This window comes from Hetaerina americana, unplaced genomic scaffold (genome assembly GCF_022747635.1).
Source record: "Hetaerina americana unplaced genomic scaffold, ioHetAmer1.1.p SCAF_4, whole genome shotgun sequence".
In the NCBI taxonomy this organism is placed as follows: Eukaryota; Metazoa; Arthropoda; class Insecta; order Odonata; family Calopterygidae; genus Hetaerina; species Hetaerina americana.
Window position 1 is genome coordinate 77,335,962 of NW_027286985.1, and position 21,962 is coordinate 77,357,923.

Below are 21,962 nucleotides of genomic sequence, written 5' to 3' on the forward strand. Positions count from 1 at the left end.
TCGCTAAAGTGATCGTCACTGACGGGCCGGCGTAGTAAACATTTAAATGGCGCGAAACTGGGCGAATGAGGGCCATTAGTTAAAGGGTAAAGGCAACCATAATCTTCGCCAGCAGCTTGCAGTCATAATTTATTTCAGCAAAATTTTCCAACTTCCTTCACCGAGAATGATTGCGGTGCTCACTTGGATGTTGATGGCGATTCGTCTCCCGTCTTCGTTGGCTTTATTAACGAGAAGCTTAAATGACATGGAAGAAACATAGAAATCATAATTACAATAATTTACTGAAAAATCAAAAATAGGAAAGTTTTTATGCATACATTTTTCATTTTTGCATACATTTCTGTATTTCTACTTTTTTCATTGCATTTTAATTTGGATATTTTATTTTATTGGAATTTATCGCGTGATTTTCCTCGTAGTTATGGGGGAATAATACGAGTATTTCAGTCAGTGTGCATCTTAGTTTGAGGTATTAATATTAGTTTTTAGGGGAGGCGACTGATAGCTAAGGTCAATGGCTGTCAATGACATAGAAATGGATGGGAAAGGAAGGGTGGAGTGAAACCCGGCGTCAGCCTAATCTTAACGCAGTCCGGGTTATTAACGGGTCCGCACCTTAACGTCCCATCCGACGGACTTTTCACTCTAAGTGCTCACCAAAAAGGACCTCAAAGGATCCACACCAATGAAAAACATCCGTCGCCGCCGGGATTCGAGCCCGGGTGCTCTGGGAGGGAAGCCAATATGTTAGCCACCGTACCATCCCGATCCCCTTTAGTTAAGGCATGATGTCTAGTATTATGTCTTTATGTCACCATATTTGGGTAAATCGTGATATTTAGCATTTTACAAATCAAATGTTGTTGTTGCTGTTTGTTTCTCATATGAAGTCTATCTGATGAAGTTGATAGTCTTCTAGGAAAAGGAATTGAATATCTAACAGTAAGAATACTTCGCTGAAAGGCTTGATTTTTGAAAAATTGCATCACATTTATGTTGTCAGATATACTCAATTGTAATATTCGGCAGACGTGTTTGCATTGCGATGTTTTTCGTTGCTGGAGGAATGAGTATTATCATGATGCCGTATCTTGGGCGCTGCGGAGGAAGTGGCATTTCCTTAGTAAATTCTCTTCCTACTGAGCTCCCTTCTGAAGTTTTGCGGAGTACTTCGTCGATTTATGTGTACCATTCAAATTCTCAGGATGGGTTGATTACGTGCTCATTTTTCACCAACCTCTTATATCTGGGAAAATATTGTTGGATTTTAAATATTTCATCCTACACTGTTGAATATTACGAACACTGGCGAAGTAACACAGTGTAGCCGATGAGTCACAGTACCGCATAGTCGAAGGATCAAGCTAGTAGACTCAGTCAAAAAAGAAAGCAAAAGTTCGTAAAAAAAGCTGTCCTGTATGGCCAAATAGTGTGTCGTAATGACTACGTAACATGGGTTAGGAGATGATGGAGACTCGAAGGATGAGTGTGAGATTACATTTTTTGCAAAGCATGGGGCGAATCTGCTTGCGATAATGGTCGAATAATCCCACCTATAGCAGGTATTATCAATATCAACAGGTTGGAAAAGAATGACAACATGAGGTGGACATCTACTGTCAAACCGATATTTTCAAGGTTTCGTTTATCCCTCACGCAGTTCGTCAATGCAACTCAGAGGGTGAGCTAAGTCATGAGAAATCCTGTTTACAGACCTCCGCTTCTGTATTTTCCTGGCTTGCGTCCAAAGACACCTGCCATACGCCCTTGCGACTGATTCAGGGTTATTATTTATGCTTAGACCCTCCTGCGTCCGCCAGGAATGTTGGTCTTTCCCCAAATCCAATTCTTAATTTTAATCTGCTTTTTCAATTTTAAATTTCTGCCGGGGCATTCCGCATTCCGGTACGTCGACGAGACAAACAAAGGGCACTTTGAATATTTCGGGACTCGCCGAAGACTGGAAAATATTTTTAATTTTTTTCAGCCGGTTTTAGTCTGCGGGTGGAGGATTTCTTTCTCTTCTTTGTCGTGTGTTTTCCCCCCCTACCACTCCACCCTCCTCCCCCTGTCCCCACCCTTAGGAAATCGTTCACCCCGACCCCCACGGATCACTCGCTACGCGCCTGAAATTTCGAATGGCCCTGTTTCCGACAGAGGGAGAAGAAGGAGAGTGAGTGAGTGAAAGATATGCTGTCCCTCGCCCCTCTTCTCGCTCCCCCCTCACCGTACCCCCCGCTGAATCTCATGTGATCGCCACATCCGCTGTGCGTCCCCTCGCGTTGAATGACCTCCCACGCCTCCCCGTCTGTCTTTTCGGCTTTCTCACCACCCCCTTCACCTCGTTTGCACACCTCCGACATCTCGCCATTATCACTGTCTCTCTCCTTATGTAGCCATCTCTCGTCCCCGCCGCTAAGGAAACAAGGGGTTGTGACTGCTGGTCAAATCGGCATTCACTCGTGCCGTAACAGTTCTGCTAGTCGGTAGCTGCCCGTGACGAAGGCTTTCCACCATCATAGAATTATCAAAAAGCGAACGCTCGGGGCTTGTGAATCCACTCCTTACTCTTTTCATTACCGGGTCGTGATTTCGATACGCGGCATTATCGACGCTGACGCCATCTCTGGCTTAACTTTGTGGAATTTCTTCATTACGGAATCGGCTATAAATCTTGTCAGAGTCTTTTAATTTGCGAACTTGGATTCGACACTTATTGCTGGTATAATTAGAGTAAGTAGGCTGAGAATCACTCACGGAACGAAGGCTAAATTAAAGATTTGCTAACCTCTTACATAAATTGAAAGGTCTCTCTAGCGATTGATGTATGCGACATGGTATCATTAACCCCATCGTACTACAGACGCATAAGATCATTATAATAAATATAAGATGTCGTTTAATAAATAAAAGAATGGTAAACGATCAAAACAACTCTCCGACCGCGCTAGATTGGAGAATTATTTTTATTTGATTATTCTAGTTATACTAATATTTTTCTCGTTGTCTCGTCTAACTTGTTGTTGGTGTGGTTTCCCAGGAAGATCTGGTACCCGAAAAATCACTTTAGCTTGGGTGGAGCTGCAGGTGCCCGGGAATTGAACCCAGGACCCTCTGGTCAGCAGTCCAACGCTCTACCCACTGGACTACCGCGACCCACATGTATATATATATATATATATATATATATATATATATATATATATATATATTTGTGTATAGAATATCTATCTATGTATGTATTGGCGGAGTTATAAATGCTAATATTTCAAAACGTTTGACAGGATGATGAATGTTCAAATAATTATGAATCGGCAGCTCTATTTCTGTGAATTCACGCGACGTTTTTTTATTGTCGAGGTTATTTCTAATTCTTCCTTCATAATAAAATAGCTGAATTAATGCAATGATAAAAAATACGTAAGTTTCTTAACCCCGCTCCCCCATTCGCCCCAAGCTAGGAAACGTAATGAAATGGCTCGCTCTCCCCCACATCAAAAGCCTTACATAATGAATAGACAGCCCATTAAAGAAAATTTCAAAGCGGTCGAATTTAGCGCCGGGGTTTATTTCAACCTTTCTCTTATCACAAACTTATTCTTCTTGTCCAGTTTCAGTGCCTAGTGATATCCGTCGCCCATTGCAGGAAAGGCTCCGTAAACACTACGCTTGGGGACGGCAACGGGCACTCCCGCGCCCCAAACAAACGTAATTTCTATCGCCCCTGCCTCCGGGCCAGTTGGTTAAAAATTTTGACGCGTACTCCCAGTATTGTTAACAATCGTTCACCCTAAATAGCGCCGGATGGTAAGTGGACATCATGAGTGGATGGCCACTTGTTTATCGTGTTGTAGCCGGTGTGCCTACTCTATCCACGTTCCCAATTGTTCCGTATAAATACGCGTGTGTCCCTCAGGTGCAAGTCGTCTCGGCTAATTGTTGTAATAACTCAAACTTGCACTCACTTGGAACGCAATGACAATATTATTAACCCTGCCCCCCCCAAAACTTGGGGCCTCAAGTGATTGATAATGGCTAACGCTTATGCTTGCCAACGCTTATAACTATTTCTTTCCTTTGGCGACGTCGTTCAGCTTAACAGTCCTAAAAGAAAGATGTCAGGGTTGACGGAAATTCGACAATGCAGTCTGTTTAGTTCTTCCGGTCTTTTCTCCTTCCCTTCTCCGTCATTAAAGGGTGTACCAGTTAGGGTTTTATGGCCGTGGGAATACGTTTTTGTTACAGTAGAAATAAATAATCTGTATCATCGTCAGTCATTTTTCTTTCGAGGTAGCTGCTGTTAGATTGTTTATTAGAAGTAATGCTTTTTATGTCGAAAAAAGACGTTAAATTCATGGCTTAACCAATGAATAAGAAATAATGCAATGCAACAAGTATTCTAGTGATGAATTTGAGATTTGTTTGCTATTGACAGTGCTTCCCCAGGAAGGAACTATCTTGTTGATCTTAGCGAATTTTAAGTAAAAGTGATTCAAACTGAGGATGCCGGATTTTGCTTGAATAGCATTTTAAATTTGATTCGCCGAAACCGTTCTTGTGCCGTAAGGAACTTTTAGAACTGTAGAAAAAATACATGTGCATTGCTGTATGAAAAAGAAACCGATTAACCTTTTTTAATTCATAACTGTTCGTATTTACTCTTTATGTTGTCGTGTTTACTCTTCATGCTACTGTCTTGGTAAAATGGAGTAAAAAAAAACGGAAAAGTAAAACGGAATCAATAAAGGTGTGCATAATTATGCGAGTATAATAAAATAGTGATGGTCTAATGAAATTCAGCCGTCGTCGAGGGAAAATCTTTGCTTTTGTCAGCATAATAAACAATGCTATATTATCATTATTATTCTAGTAATAATAACGTTGTCGATATCATCGGTGTTAACCGAAAATCAATTATTTTTAATGAATAATATCAGCGAAAGAATTAATTCGTAGTTATTTTTTGGTTTATCCGCAAGCCGACAGAAATGTAATACAAATAATCTTATTCGTGTTGAATAACTTTTTGGAAGTGAAAGTAACATTATCTAAACATACGACCTTCTATCTCCTGTAAACACTTTTCCAATCGAAAATAACTCAATCGTAGTTTAGAAAACTCCTTCAAGCAAGTTGAAAAGCCTTGTCGATCAAGGGTTACGCGAGTGCTGAGCTTAATCTTTGGAATTACACCAGGGCATGTTATTGTGCAATTGGACCTGATTTGTGCACCCATGAATTTTTTTTCAAAGGCGAATACCGCCGTGCTTTACTGCCGGAGTGCATTGACGCCCTATTTAGTCTCCTGGTTCCCCGCCAGAGTATAGTCTAAGCCTACCCCCACCCCCGACCTACCCCCTCTCCCCAAGTGGTGGCGCCGTCACGGTCGCTCCTGACGCCGAGACAAACAGGTGACGGCGAGGGTGCGGAGCGAAGGCGTTAATCATCGGGCGAGGCGGGATTTCACGCTCTCTCCCACGCTATTCCTCCTCGCCCCCCCCCCCATCCGCTACATCCCCCGCACCCTCTCCCACCCCTCATTCCAAGTCCTTTTCATATCTTCCTACCCTCCGAGGGCCCCTTTGTGGGAACGTCGCAAGGATCGTGACACACGTTCGCATTCTATCGCGCCGCATAAACTATCCCGAACGTGCATTCATCTCCTGCAAATGCCTTCCCGTGCCCCGTGCCAAAAACCTTCTATTCCTATGATTGGAAGAGACAAATATCCTTGAGTCCTTAGAAAGCATGTATTCCTTGGTGTTTCTCTTGGAGTAATGATTAAGCGTTTATTAGTGTAGAATCAGTGTGGAAAACTTGCCCTTGAGAAGGAAGTTTGAATCTTTAAACCGCAATATTATTTAAAATACGTCCCGCAGAATTTATTGGGTGCTATTAATAGTCATTCTCAATCGCATACACATTTTCGGGAAAACCTTTTAAGGATTATTAATAAATGAAATTAATTAGATGATAATTAAGTTTGCCTCGCGTCAATCATTCATTTTCATAGATTTTTTATTAGAACGAATCAACCGAACTAATATTGAACCAGTGGAACGGAATCATTTTTCACCGCACTATTATTTAGCTATTGACAAGTTGACGTGCAGTCATCTCTTCATGTACTATTTGAAAAAAAAATAGGCTTAAGAATGCTCTAAACTAAGTCCAACGTTAAGCAGTATATGATGCACCCCCGCGACTTTGGTAACATAACAAAATGCCGTAAAGAAGTTCTGTATAGCTTTGCTACCTAATAAGCATCCCGCAAGACCTAAAATGTATTCATTTAGAGGAAATAATAGGGATAACGCCAGCCTCCGTCTGTCTAAGTGTATATTCTTAATAAGTCTGTTAAAAAAACCTTATGTACCGGAATAATAAACCCCAAATATGTCATTACTTATCCAAATGGTTTGAGATCCCGAGGCACTTGAGGTGACAAAAGTAAATCTCTTCATATTCTCAGTTGAGTGCGAAAGTAGAAAGTTATTTTTTGTTATTCAATTTAGAAGCACATTCCTCATCATAGATGAAGTGATGTTGTCATTTTCCTTAAATGTAAAGGGGTGGGACATTTTTTCCGGATTGTTTCTGTTTTGTTTGTCTGTTTTATTGCCATATTTTATCTCATTGTTGTAACTTTAAGTGAGCCCCCAATCTCCCCTTTCCTGTTGCTTTAATCCTCCAGTTTGTGTATCTAAGCATTTTCTTTTCCTCGCCCTAAATGGTATCACTCTCACCTGATGTCGCGGCGCCGCCGAGAATACGAAGAGAAAAGGAAAAAAGACATTTTTACATTTTTAGGTAATCCGTGAGGTTTAACTTCTGCGAGTTCCATTTCGTTCCACTCGGCCAGCTGGGTCGTAAAACTTCAGACTGCGTCAGCAAATTGCTTCTGTACTGTGATCCTTAACGGGGAGCCCTCCAATGGCCCCGGGCTTAAGTACTTCTCAAGTAGGGTCGTGAACCGACAAAGGCAAATGTTTCCCAAAAGGTGCGTCACGACGCCGCGATGAGGCGAGTAATTACGCCACTGAGTAAAATTTTCCCTTTATTATAAAAAACAATAGTACCCGTCGTGTGTTTTTTCTTCGACGCGTCAGGCATGCGTGGAATAAATATTAAAAAAAGGAAAGGAAAAATACTATCAATATTAATTTTTTTATGCAACCGTTTCCGATACCGACGACTCTCGGGGAAATTTTCGGTGTTTGGAGTGAAAATGCTTTTATTGTACTGATTTTTTAATATGTTAATATAAAGATTATTTTAATATATTATTACCCATAATTAATATTAAAATAGCGCTCTTCGATCTCAAAACTGTTCGAAAGAAGGGGTTGAATATGAATAAAATTAGTGCGAGGTTTTTGATTTTCAGAAATGGAGAAGAAATGAGAGAATTTGTTGGGCAAAAGTGGAAGATAAACGAGGAGGTGTTACTAAGTGTTGGAGAAAAGGAGAAAATTTGAAACTATAAACTGGTAGAAGGTGGAAAAAGTGGACGAAGACGTTACTAAGAGCTAAGTGGATTGTAGTATGCTGTAATGGAGGGGAGATTGTTGGGAAGATGGAAAGAGGGAGAGTGAAAACAGAGCTGTGCTCCATTTTCGATAGTGTGGTAAGTATAAGGTGGAAATGGTAATGCTGGGCAGAATAAATTAAAATCGGGAAGAATTCCTTGAGGGATTGCATAAAGCCTCTCTCCGATCGGTGGGTGCCCATGACGATGATTACCACAAAAGTTGCCATTTCTCCGAGGACTTAGATGTTTTCAAAGGCGTCCACTTTAATAATTCCTCATTTTTTATTGGTGGTTATTTCCTTTAGTGGTATTTAAGGGAAGCGAATGATATTTGTTGATACTTGGCGGAGGCGTCAATTCAAACTCCCAAGGAACCTCTGAGATGTAAATAGCTACGTTGTTTTTCGTTCTGTGAATGAATGCTTATTAACGGATGGGAATTCTCGGGGAGCAAAAGCGATATAGGTAACGCAGAATGAGATTGTGGCTGGTTTCTTGAAGTCGTCAGTGCAGACTTTTTGAATTTCTGACGTAACTATTTTTCCATCTTTGTTTGATAATCTCCATGGGAATGTCTTGGTTCGCGAAATTTCGAAAAGTCCAAGGTAACGTTTTTAGTAATTTTATTAGTTTCTGCGGTAATTTTGTTTAATATCGTTTCACAAGGATGATTAATAGTAGTAGTTTGTGGCAGGTTAAATTGTCCATAATCAACTTTTTATTTGTAGAGGATATTTTTCTTTACGTGCTTGATTGGTTTAATTTCTTTTGATAGTACCCAAATTATTGTGTTTCGCATTCGTATGTAGTTTTCATCCTCATATTACCCCAAATCTCTGATTGTATTTTGTGGAAAATTTGCTTCCCTCATCCCTTAATTTTACTGGCAAAATGTTTTATAACTGTGATTTAAAATTATAATCTGTGATAAAAAACTTCCCGTTTCATTTCGGTCCCGGCACGTGACATAGTAACCAGTTATTGGTATCTGACAGGGTCAATTATTTTATCGTTCTCTGTTTTTTACATCACGTGAAATTCAACGCTTTTTGCGTGATCTTTTGCTCCTTGCAACCAACTTTCCTCTACCTGTTACTCTTTTGGATTCCACCTGATATGACGCAGGGACGGATCCAAGGGGGTTATTCCCTACCCCTTTTGATAAATTTGTCCTTTGGAAATATTTTTGGCTTTGATGAAATTAAAAATTTCTATTACATATTTCCCCTGAGGTTCTTTTGAATATATTTTGTCTCCCAAGGCGTAAAATTATAATTTTCTTACCTTCCGCTTCTCTTTGTATACCAGCCTTTGCTACTTCAAACTGTTTTCACACGGACGGGCTTTACCCACTTGCAAACAAACCCAAATTTTGGGCGTTCCAAATCCTATTTTGAATGTAAATCCGTTGTTTTGCCGTGCCGTGATCCTTACTTCCGAGTTTATAGATATGCATTAACACTGAGATGTGATCTTGATCATCAAAGCCCCACAAAACTTTCGAAAATCTGAATGGAGCGGTGGGCATACCCAGAGCTCCCGACAGGCTCCGATACCTTGCGTTCAATGAACTTTTTTCGACTCTTTTCCTCTTTTTTTATTCCTCCATGCTGCTCTACTTGCGGCAATTAATGCACGTTAGCACCCCGTGAACGTGGCGTGTCGATTGGCATCCGTGGGACAATGGTCTGAATTGGCGGTCCGTTGTTCGTGGGTATCATACGCGTCCGACTGAAAATTTCCCCCTTCTTTGTCCGCAGGGGAAAGTTCGCCGTGGTCCGGAGAGTGACCCATCTGAAGACGGGCGTGGCCTTCGCCGCCAAGTTCATCCGGAAGCGGCGGCGTGCGGAGGACCAACGCCTGGGGATAATGCACGAGGCGGCCGTCCTGCTGGCTGCCGAGGGCTGCGAGCGCATCGTCAAGCTGCACGAGGTGTACGAGACGGCAACCGAGATGGTCCTCGTGTTGGAGTTGTGAGTATTTACGTAATATTGGTTAGATCGACGTTGGACGTAAGAATTAAGAACTGCTATAATATATAATATCTATAGTAATAACAAATCAATCTCAACATTGAAGCAGTACTCCATGTATCAATGGAATATTTAAAGCATTCCAAGATTTTTTCATATTCACTTGATGTATTTGTGCCGAACTTGAAAAAAATGTTTGTGCAAACTGCCATGTCGATTTTGAAATGTAGTTTTTGTTCCCAGAAAGCAGAGAAATTTCCGTGATACTTTGATATTCTACGAAAAACCATGTTATTCGATAATGTAAATATGAAATGTTATCTCTAGTTTACGATTTAATTATCTCTCCAATAAATATTATATTCTCGATTAGACGTATATACAACATTATATTCTTTCTTCCTCCCTACACGCGAGCCAAATTTTTAAAGGAGGTTCAGGAATACAAGGAGCAGTGCATGGCGCACCCTAAATTTCCATTATAATTCTGTGCGCGAAGAAAATCAAGGACGAGCAAGACCTGCAAGGACGGGTGTTGGATATTTGAAAACAGGAGCGTGTGAGACATCTTTCAATAGGGACATGCTGTTGATGTCGTTAGATCTTAAAATCAAAGATGATTTACTTCTCATCTTTTCCCTGTTGTTTCATTAAAATACTGTTAATGGGAATAAGTTATATAATGTAACGGCAGGAAAATTATATACCTGAGGGATTAACGCCGTGGAAAAAGTCAGAATCTTAAATCCTCACCTCAGAATCGCCCTGGTGATCGGGGAAACCCAAGAGCAGGAGTGCTACGTGAGTTGTTTTGGACATTTTATTTAATTTTTTTTAAACTCGGATTTAATCAACTCCTTTGACTTATGGCTCTAAATACGTCCTTACTTGCGCGCTTCGCTTTATTTCATTAAGGTCATGGTCCTCGTAGAGAACGAGTTTCAATTTGTGATTTGGATATCCATCTTCGCCTCAAAATTCGACATAAATAAATGGAAGTTTATGGGAAGAGTCAACCCCAGCCGTACTCTTATAAATAGGCAAAGGATGGGTGAGGGAAATTAGAGAAGATATATGCAGAAAATCAATTTAAAAAATATTACTGAAATTAAAAATAAAATAAATATAATAAAATACTAAAAATAAATAAATAAAAATTTTATTTATTTTTGCATTTTTATTATATTTATTTTATTTTTAATTTCAGTTATATTTTTTTTATTTACTGCATATATCTTCTCTTATTTCCCTCACCCATCCTTCGCCCATTTATAAGAGTACGGCTGGGGTTGACTCTTCCCATAATATTCATACGGCCGTAGTTACCATTCGCTTAATACAAAAGGAAGTTTATTTTTCCTCATTTGAATATCTGGGTTTCAATTTAGAACCACGAAATTTGGTAAATAATCTCGTGGTACTCTTAGACCGTAGACTGTTGTTGAAATGGGGGGTGGAGCCCGGGGCAAGGAATATCTCCCTACAAGTTGAGCCTCTAAAATGGGGTGAAAGTTATGCTTCTAATAAAAATTAGATCCATTACGGCTTTAACTTACTTGCTGTTGAGCATATTCGTTTCAAAATTAAAAGAGGGGGCAACAAGGAGTTATACTTACCAGGAGAATAAGTTAAGGGAGAAAAAATGGAGGTAGGGGGAGGAGAATGAATACGAAGAAGGGATGTAAAAGGACCGAGCAAAGGGTGCTGCTTATATTTTGAAGATGACGTTGAAGGGTTTCGGTAGAGGAGCACTGTATTTCAGGGATGGATAAAGAGCACCTTCTCTTTCATAATCATTTCACTTCGTGAGGCTATTTCCTTTTTCCCCCATCCCTTTAGCGTCACCAAAGCATCCGTAAAACGTGTCACCCATCGTATTCGCGAAATAACCTTTTTTATCATCCAACCTTCATGAAACAACATCAAAGGCCTTTACCCAGGCATGAACAGACAGACTGCCGCCTCTCTAGTTGCTTAAAATTGTAAAAATCTTACATATTTAATGGACAGTGGCAGAACCAATAATGCTCTAGTGGCAAGTATTTGCCTTAATGAATGAAAATAAATTAGTTGGAAAATCACAGGATACCAGAATAATGCTCATTCCTAAAAATTCCACTAGCTGCAGTTGCTTACTCCACGAATATTTACTCAGGAGTTATCGATTACCTATTTTAATGAATGATAAAATTTGATTGATTTAGCTCTTAAAAAGGTATCGATTCCAGTTTCTTGCCTCACCGCGCGATTTTAAAATTTGCCGCTCCTGATATCATACTCCCAATAATGATATTAATCTCAATTATGTATTTACTTGATTAAAATGTGGTTTGATCTCATGACGCAGTTTCTTCATGACACACGACTCTCGTATCGTTATTTTCCTCCTCTTGCCGGAAATTTGACTTTTTTGCATTTTTCATAACCGCAGTTAATGCTTAATACATTTCGTATGCTCACTATACTCAGCTCTTGCTCTGGGACAGCGTAGAGAGCGACCAAAACATTCTTATTTCATGTTTGCAGATCAACGGGTATCGCCCACATCCCTTCTCTTCGTGCCCTTTTTTCATAATCTTCCCCGTGCTGACGTCAGTAGGACGCTGCCCCCCAATTGGGAGACATGAAGCGTAGAAAAATGTCTGCTTCATACTATGCTCGAACGCTTCGGTTACCTCTGCGTCGCTTACGTTATCCCAGGGACACTTTTTGCCTTCTTCGAGATTTTTTTAATCGTTTTCTTGTGTACTTAGCTTGATAAATAGCTACTGTTGTTGTACGTTTCGTGCAAGTTCTAGTTTTGGTGGACTATAGTGCAAAGAATTCTCATTATCACCTGTTATTTTCAATTTTCCTGTATGTGCAGAGGAAATGACAAAGGAGGCATGAGAAGGGCTGGAGGAAAATTAGTTGAGGAACTCAGATTTGCGGATGATTGGGTGTTAATCAGCCGAAGGATTATAATCATTACTAGTCGTATTGTGCAATTAGTGATGCACATGGAAGGAAAATCAATCAAAATAAAATTAAGTAAATGAGATTCTCAAGAAGTAGGTAGGTTAAGATAATTTCAATTTGGGGACACTAACTAGAGACTGTAAAGCAGTGGGGAAAATTTAGATAATGGTGGGAAGAGAGATTCAAAGGAAAGAGATTCGGGAGAGATTAAAAGAAAAAAACTATTTGATAAAGAAACTTATAAAAATAGATTGAAGTTGTTAGACAGGCGGCTCGATTCAAAATGCTAAGGAAAGAGTAGTGAAAACTTTGATCTGGATCGGAAAGTTATTGCGAGAGGATAAACGTAGATAGGAGGCTTGAAAGATATGGGTGTGGAGAAGAATGGAAAAAATGAAATTGACAGATAAGAGACCCAACGATGAAGTTCTAAATATGGGGAAGAGCGACGGCTATTAGAGGAAATTAGAAGCTGGCCGGACGGGTGGATTACTGCGAGGCAATTGGATGCTGAAAGCGGAGCGAGAGTGGAGACTGCTGAGAAAGCGAGGTAGTGGGAGGAGAAGAATGGGCAATTTGAATGGAATTAAAGGGAGCTATAACGTTTGCCTAGCTAATGGGTGAGTTATTGTATTATGAAGTATGGAGTGTAAGGACATTTACGTTATATATATATACTACCTTGAACAAAAAGTTCCCGGAATAACCACCGTGTGGCGCTCCCATCGTTCCGATTTGAGTTCTGTTTTTTTTGTTAAATTGGTACATCTGTTGTTGATATTCCCTTTAAATCTTAGTGTCATAACTTGACATTTGCAAAAGTTACGGTCGGTTTTCGGTATGTCCATCAGTGCTTCCTGCGATTTTTCCATTACTTCCTCTCGGCTGCTAAAACGCGTTCCCCGTAATGGTTTTTTAACTCGATTGAACAGAAAGAAGTCACAGGGAGCCAAATCAGGTGAATTCGGTGGATGTTGGATGGTATTTGTTGCATTTTTCGTCAAAAAATTACGAATAATGATAGCACTGTGCGACGGTGCGTTATCATGGTGCAAAATCCACGAGTTTTCTGCCCACATTTCTGGTCTCTTTCGGCGAATTGCTTCACGCAAACGTCTCATAACGCCCAAATAATACTCTTTGTTTACTGTCTGGCCTTCTGGCAAAAATTCATGATGCACTACACCGTTGTAATCCATGAAAACCGTCAGCATTGCCTTCTTTTTTGACTGAAAACGACGTGGTTTTTTTGGTCTCGGCTCATTTGGTGAACGCCATTCACTTGCCTGATGTCTGGATTGCGTGTCGTACTCATAAACCCACGTCTCGTCTCCAGTAATGATCCTTTTGATGAATGTGGGATCGGATTCAGCCTCGCAAATCATGTCTTTTGCGACGTCAACACGGTCTCTTTTTTGCATGAAATTGAGGTCTTTTGGCACCAACTTTGCTGCTACACGACGGAAACCCAAATCATTAACCACAATGTCTTGGGCGGATCCATAGGCAATGTTCAAGTCCTCCGCTATTTCTCTGATGGTTAATTTGCGGTTATTGACCAACATTTCTTTTACTTTATCAATTTTTTCACCGACTTTCGATGTCGATGGTCTGCCACTGCGTTCATCATCTTCGATTGACTCACGACCACTTCTGAACCGCTCGTGCCACTGGTAAACGACCGTTTTTTTTAGAGAATCGTTGCCGAAACACTTTTCCAACATTTCCAACGTCCGTGCGCCACTAAATCCGTTTTTTACGCAAAATTTAATACAAGTTCGTTGTTGCAAATTTAAATCCATTTCTGCAATTGTAAAAAATCGCCAACACACACAGAGATAGATGTACTCTTGGCTACGTAACTTTTGCAAATGTCAAGTTATGACACTAAGATTTAAAGGGAATATCAACAACAGATGTACCAATTTAACAAAAAAAACAGAACTCAAATCGGAACGATGGGAGCGCCACACGGTGGTTATTCCGGGAACTTTTTGATCAAGGTAGTATATACACACACATATATATATATATTTATGTATATGTTAGGGAACTTATTCGTACGTATTATGTATGTCAGGGATACAGTCATCAGTAGTACCTAGGCCCATCAATTATCCATCCTGACCCTGTAGACTACTGCTACCAAGTGCAAAAAATCAGATTTTCGTCAAATACGCTGATTTATTGATATATATATATATATATATACACCGGCGTCCATGATCCAGTTTTTCATGTCCTCTGTGGTGGAATAGACATTGGAAACATCTCCTTTTTAAGTGGAATGATCATGACCAACCATGGAAATCGATCTATCATGTAATTAGGGGAAGTGCAAACATTGAAAAACCTATTGTACGTGTCGAATGCTTTTCCATTGGGGTGTTCTTTGTGCTTTGTAAAAGTTAAAGTAATCGGAGTGGAGACATTCCCTTGTTTCATAATGTTTATTTTTGAATGTCCGAGTAGACATTATCGCAACTTTGGCTCTTATAAAAATAGCCGGCATTGGTAATCCCATCCCTGAATTCTTAACGCTCTTTATAATAAATACAAGACGTAATAATAGGCTGAGATTCATCTTCTCAATGAAAGCGCTTCTTTTTCAGATTTTTTTAGAATTGCTCAGCCGGAATTGGCCGGCATTCAGTCTTGTTTTGAACCACGGAATTTAACCTTCAGTAATTTCTTATACCACCTCTGAACTTCAAAGTGAAGGTGGTGGGCTAATCATCTCAAGAAGTCGTTAGCAAAACGTTTCCAAAAATAATGAGGATGCCCTTTCTAACTTTAGAATCGAAAAAAAAACTCTTTCAAGGGATGGCTAAATCTTTGTAAAAGTCGATACATTAAAAAAATAAATTCCTCGACAAGGTTATTCGAAAGAGAAAACGGAAGTTCACACCAGCGTTAGAGATTCATTCCTCAACACCTTGGACTAGATACCCACTGAACAAGTTGTCGCCAACAAAACTGTCCTAGAGCCAAGGCTGCCAAATTACTCGCCCTTGATCCTCCTCTCCGTGTTCCCGTTTGATAATTTGATTGTTTCAGTCATTTAAATTGATTTATTTAGTACCCGGCGCCCCAGAGAGTGCTCATATGCCGTCGAAAATCGGTGCGTCGCGGCCTCTCGCCATTCCAGTCTTCACGATCGAAACCTAACGAAACAGATGTCCCTTCGGTGGTCACCCTCTGAAGGAGTCAGTTTATTTATTTTTTTCTGAGAAAGAAAGGCCGTCAGTACCCTCATCCACTCCTGCGAGCAAGTGGGTCTTGGCTGGAAAGCAATATTTTCTTTCGCGGCGGATGTCGCAGCAGAAGAACTAATATTTTCTTTCGTTTCGGACGGGAGATACCTTGGCTATTTCCCCGCCAGATTTCGAGTGAGGAGACAGGAGAAAAAGAAAGAAAGGGTTGACCCTAAAATCGGGAGGAAGGAGGGTGGGTGCGAAGTGTTCTCAGACCCCGGGCAAGGTCACCGCTTAAACTAGGCGTCGCGAGGAATGCGCACTATATGCGTAGACGATGAGGAACTCTGCCAGAATTCAAGGGAATATGGGAGACCGTCCAGGGTCTTAGGAGCGAGGGAAGGGGGGGGAGTTTTCCGCACTGTTTACATTTCAGAAGAGTCTCACTGGGACCGCCTTGGAAAAGGGGTTTCTCTCGCGTCGGGAGGAAGGGACTTAGGGTGTGGGGGTGGGCACGAGGGATTAATGGGAACTGAAGAATGAGGAATACACCGATGGAAGACGAGATGAATGAGCTGCGCGGGAGTTTCGAAATTGACGCTTATTTATAAGCTTCATTGTTTGCTCGCCGAGTGAGAACACTTAACGGAGGCACCAAAGGTATCTCCAGTGGATATGAATACAATGATAGTGTACTAAAATTCCCGTTTCTTATTTGCAACAAAAGGCGTGATAGCCTAGTAGGTAAAACATTCAGCCGTCTGACCGGAGGGTCCAGGTTCAAATTCGAGTGGCTCCTATGGGCACTTCCTGCGTCAGCCAAATTGTGTGACTTTTTGGGCGCCATGTATTCACCAGCATCTAAATAATGACCATGAAACTATAGGCAAGGTATGTGGTAGTCGTTATATGCACAGCACGCGTGGAATTGCGATCACATGGCGTACTTATATGAAAATGACTGATAGTTACAAAAAGCTCCAGCCATAATAGACAATTAATAATTATTTCTTCCATATGTGTTGATAACAGTCCATCATAATTCGTTGAGGGATCATACCAACAAATTAACAATCTTATTGGGAAATCGCAGGCGCATTAGGGAAAGGAAACACTTCTTTCCACCATCCCTTCCCTGAATGTATTTCGTGCGTCGTAGGGTATAGCACTAGGTTAGTTCTACCCTCATCTATCAAACGCATTGGTTTTTTCGCCATGCTGTCTCATGAAAGCTAAGCTAAATGTGACGCGAAAGTCGAAGATGGTATCTCGTTGGTTTGGACCAAAATGAATGTTCGTTTGGTCGTTCGTTCGAATTCTATTTGGATGAAATCACAGCTCTTTTTTGCGATTCGATTCCCCTATTTGCTTGCTTGCCCCATTTGCCTACGAATTTCGCTCGATTTCAGGATAAGGTTCCAGTGTTGAATAGTTGTAACTGTCACGCAGGATGCAAAAAAGTGTATTACTGAAAATCCAGCACCGCAGATTCAGGTGAATTGTTGGGCGAATTATAAAACGCGTTTTTCTTCGCTTCATGCCATCCAACCTGGGAGCAAAACTGTACTGACGTCACCGCTGGACAAAAAGTGAATATAGGGCAGCAGCAGATAAGAAAGACACTCACAATGCTGACCCGTAAGCATGCAATGTTTGTATGCATTTTTGAAGAGCAGTTGTATGAGTTTTGACACCCTAGTCTACCGTTTCGATCTAAGTACTGCCAACATTGGGCATGCGAAACATTCCAAAAGAATATTTTTATTCCGATCAGTACCAAAAATTGTTGTGTATGTTCAACGAAAAGGAGGTGACTAATAAAGTAGTGAGAGACCAGGGGATAAGAATAACAGTAGGAGATTGTAAGCAGATTTTTTTGAAGACACTTCACAAATTTGGGGGTACATCGCATGTCTATTTCATGCTATCTTTCATGTTTACTAGGATATGCTATTTTTTTATTATTGGGTGTGCGAAGCATATATTTCATTATAGTTTGAAAAAACTCGCGAACTGGGGTGTACAATCAATTTTTTGCGCGAAGGAAGTCCCAAAAATCGGGTATTCTTGTCTCCGAAGTTTTATATCTTCCAATTTACCAGTTGCTTTTTGGTGCAGCTAAACCAGATATTTTTACAATGTATACCTTCATGTGAGACCAATTTAAACGAGAACGAAAGTTATTTCATCTTTGCCCCTTCTTGATTCATATTCTTGATGAAATTATATTGTTAATAATAACGTCAATGGAAAATAAAGAATTCTCGTGTTAGCCTTAACCTTAACTTTGCAGTCGTTTTACTGCTGCCTTCATTTATGTTGTATGAAATCTTACCAATGGCCCTCATCGCGTATAACCTTGATTGTACCGACGTGAAATATGATCGTATGTAAAACTGCCCGAAAGCGAGATTTGTTATGAGGAGAAAATTTTTCATTTGTCTTCAAAGATCACGTAGAAATTGTTGTTATAAATACTTACCCTAAAATAAAGCAATGCAGGTACGAAAATCTGTGAATTTTTATATCGCATTGAGACATCAAAGTGTTTCAATTTATTTCCTTGGGTTTTCGATTCAAATAAAACAATTTTTCGGCCGTATGCATATATGTATGAGATTGTATAAAATATGGTGAACCATAATGTAACCTCATCAAAAGATTCTCAAACTTCAAATTTACAAAGGTGTACTGTTTAGGATTATTTTCTGACGCATTTTCAGCAGTCTATACATGCAAACCATTCTGGCTTATAGTTTTACTGATCCATGCCATACCTATTTCGGTGATGGGATTCTTATTGACAGTAAACTCCCAACGCATTTACCCAAAATATTACAAAAAATCGTATTTTCTATTTCTCCGCTTTCTTTCCACACAAGTAAATCTAGACCTCGTAAGAGTACTACTTAGTCCTAAAAAATGAATAATCAGAGACCATGTGACAGCTATTATATATTGAAGCTTCCAAAAATGAAGTTTATCTGATCACAGCTGTAAAGCGGTTCGAACCTCGTAGACGAGAAAGAGAAGGTTTATTATTGTTTGAGTGAAACGATCTCTTTGCTTAGGGTGTGGTTAAAGTTTGTCATAGTAGCTAATACCTAATGCCATCCAAGATCATACATTAGCCGGATAAAGATATTTCAAACGTGTGCTCTTACTTGAAAAAATTATTTTTGGTGTCTTGAGATACGCTCATACTAAATATCATGGTGGCACGCCTCTTTCGGTGATAAAAATTAACGTCAGCCCTTGACCACTTCTCCTATTGCTGGCAGGCGAAGGCTTTACTCTAAGGTACGTGCTTGAATTTGCCATGCCATCTGGACCGAACTCGCTATTTCCTCTCCAAATATGGATTCAAGGCCATTTCACGTAGCTTACATCAGCAGGTTATAACACTGAAATTTGTCTACGCGTAAGGCTTGTCGCAAATCGACCAATTTCCCTGGAACAAACGACATGTTAACTCCAGTATTCTGTCACAGTGAAAGATAATTTATGCTATACGCGGGGAAAATAGTGCATAGAAGTAGGTCATGCTCCACGATTGAAGTAGAATTTGCAAGTCGCATTTAATAACCTTTATTGTTCAGACCAAAAATTATATTGCCATCCCGAAGACAGACGCCTTATTTCCTGTAACCCTTGTGCACCGAAGATCAGAACCAAGAAGGAAATGCCATGTTTTAGTATTCGACCTAGTTTTATAAGTGTTTTGCATTTGCGATAGAACTAGATTGGATCGAATAATATGATATCTTAGTTTCAAAAAATATATTTTTCAGGTCATTGCAATCAGGGTATTAACTTTCATACTTTTTTAATGAAATTACTTCTGCAACCGCCATGATTTTTTTATATCACTTGAATTTTATCGTTTCTCCTTTCAAGTCCCTAATGAGTGTAACCATCCGAAGTACATGGTTCTTTTCGCTGCGAATGCTTGCTTTGTCAAAAGCGTATACATCTTCTAGGTTTATTTGAATAAAAATGGAGTGCGGCTGTCTTATAATTCACGTATTCATTTCGCTTAAATTTTGAATTCTTTGGCAGTTTTTAGTTTTTTATGAACACCTTTAAAGAAACTTATCAGATAATTTCATTCACCTTTGATCAGGTAGAATTATTGGAATGGGTCCAGTAATTCTCTTTTGAACGACAATATGTAGGTGACATTCATTGCCTTTATCAATCGTTATCAAATCACGTATGCATTTTTGAATGCGCTGCTCTCCAGATAGAAATTCTCTGTAGTACGTAGACGCCCTTCCCCATGGCCTTCACTGAGTATGCTTATCAAATATCAATTTTAAATTGTATTCCCCGTGGAGGAAAAGGCAATGTCTTCGTTTCTCCTGTAAAAGTAGATCCTAATACTTTTTTCTGCCTAATTCGAAAAACATCTTTTCGTAATACCTTTGAGGTTTCTAATTCTTTAACCCTTTCACTGACGTTAGGTTGAAATATTAATACAATGAAAATAAGGAAGCCAAGGAAAATTAAGGTACTAAAATACTAATTTTTATTTTCGTGTCACAAATCACCGAATTTGTGCCCAATGTGCCCAATGTGCCCAAATGTGCCCAATTTGTATATTATATTTACATTGAAATATAATAAAATAAAAATCCGTGGCTACTCATAAAGGAGTTCCTAATTCTTTCGCAAAGGAACACATTAATCTGGAAATCCGCCTTTTTTTTAAAAATTGTTGATTAGTGCCCGAGTGAAAGATATGAATAATTTACGATTAGCGATGATTTGTAATTCACTCTTGTCGTCGTCTTTTGAGTTGCTCTGTTTCAAGTTGGACGCTTCTAGAGACTCGTTTGATTCTGGAAACCAACAAATAAAGCCTTTTCGCTCCCCACGGTTGTCTTCCCTGGCTATAATTCTTTTCAGTATAATTAATGAAATTTTAAGTGGATCCATCAAACTTTTCCTCTTTTAACCTTTAATTGTATGATTTTTGGGAAAGGTTTTTGGCAGTATTGACTTGGGTCTTGTCAGCCTACTTACGCGGAATTTATGCTCTTCCGATATTGAATATTTTGGTGTAACAGATTTGTAACTGAGCAATGTTACTAAACATGTATACATGTTTAAACATATGTGCATAAATGTCATTTTATAAGAAGAAGATGTGGTCGGAGGGAGTCGAGAGGGAGTGGTAAACTGAAGGCCGTGTAAATGAAGTAGAATGCTCGGTAAGCGGTAAAGACGAATGAAAAGGATTGGATTTTAGATATTACTTATATAAAGACTGGTAATATTTAGTGCGAGCAAGCAGTGTGGGACAAACTAAGTTTTACGATGAGAGGAAGTGCTCATAAGTCTATGAAAATATGTTGAAAACATTAAAGACTGTCCAAAACCTACCCCTAATCGGTGTACAGTGATTATTTATTAATTCATAATTTCCCTGCCCAGAACACAACCTGAGTTGAACTAGCACATGTTACTGGCTTTATAAGATCAAATTTCACCGCCGTCATTGAGCCAGTATTTAATTCTGTCGAGTCCAAATTTAGGCTATTATACAAGATTGTATACGGCCACCAGATCAGGTTAGATCTACTCAAGCTGTAAACCTTAGAGGAAAAATCTAAGTTAAACTTGAGGGTGTTTTACGCCAGGCGTCTCCCTTCTCCCCCTTCCACCTTCTCGGTGGATCGATCTTGCAACTAACTCATATTATTGCTATATCGAAAAAATCCACCATTGGTATTTATGGAGAGACAAGGAGTTCCTGTATGTTTTTCTTTGGTTTTCTCTATCTACTGGGATTTAAAATGTTACCAAGAAAGAAGCCTAGTTGATAGGAAACATTTTAATTATTTTCAGGTTATACGTTGAAAACTTGAATAACAACTGCCATAGGGCGATACTTTGTTCAAGATGGGTATTTTCTTGATGGCTGATATTTTTTAAATGGTCCTTTCCCTTGAACTTTTTCCAATACATTCAATTGTTTTCGTAGTTATATCGAAGGGCACCGTTTTGAATTTTTGGGTTGCCATAAATCCGTTGAGCTATGTGATGGAAATAGAGAAAAAATGTTAATAATTCAATTTCTGCTTCGGGTTATTTGTATTTATCATTGCCTTTCATAGCCTTAAAAAGGTACCTCGTATAGAAGAATAAAATCCTATAAATGGTCAATTAAGAGTGACTAAATTTGCAGTCACATATTTTATGATGCAAAAATTCAATTTTTTATTATAGTTTTAGATAAATGTGTAACGTATATTTGGTGCAATATTCATTGATTTTTACATATTGTTGCGTCAGTGGCAA

General features: G+C 39.5%; 1 protein-coding gene across 3 annotated transcripts in view; it reads left to right on the forward strand.

Moving 5' to 3' along the window:
- LOC139692313 (serine/threonine-protein kinase 17A-like) overlaps positions 1–21,962 on the forward strand; it is a 354,906-nt gene that overhangs the window by 306,683 nt on the left and 26,261 nt on the right. The window contains exons 1-2 of one of the 3 annotated variants that reach the window (XM_071590425.1): positions 7,584–7,630; positions 9,295–9,507. The exons of 1 other annotated variant lie outside the window; for it this stretch is intronic. In XM_071590425.1, coding sequence (XP_071446526.1) covers positions 9,404–9,507 — 104 coding nt within the window. In that variant the 5' untranslated portion in view covers positions 7,584–7,630; positions 9,295–9,403. Of the gene's footprint in view, positions 1–7,583; positions 7,631–9,294; positions 9,508–21,962 lie in introns of those variants that run through there. One more of the 3 variants, XM_071590423.1, reaches the window with a different exon arrangement.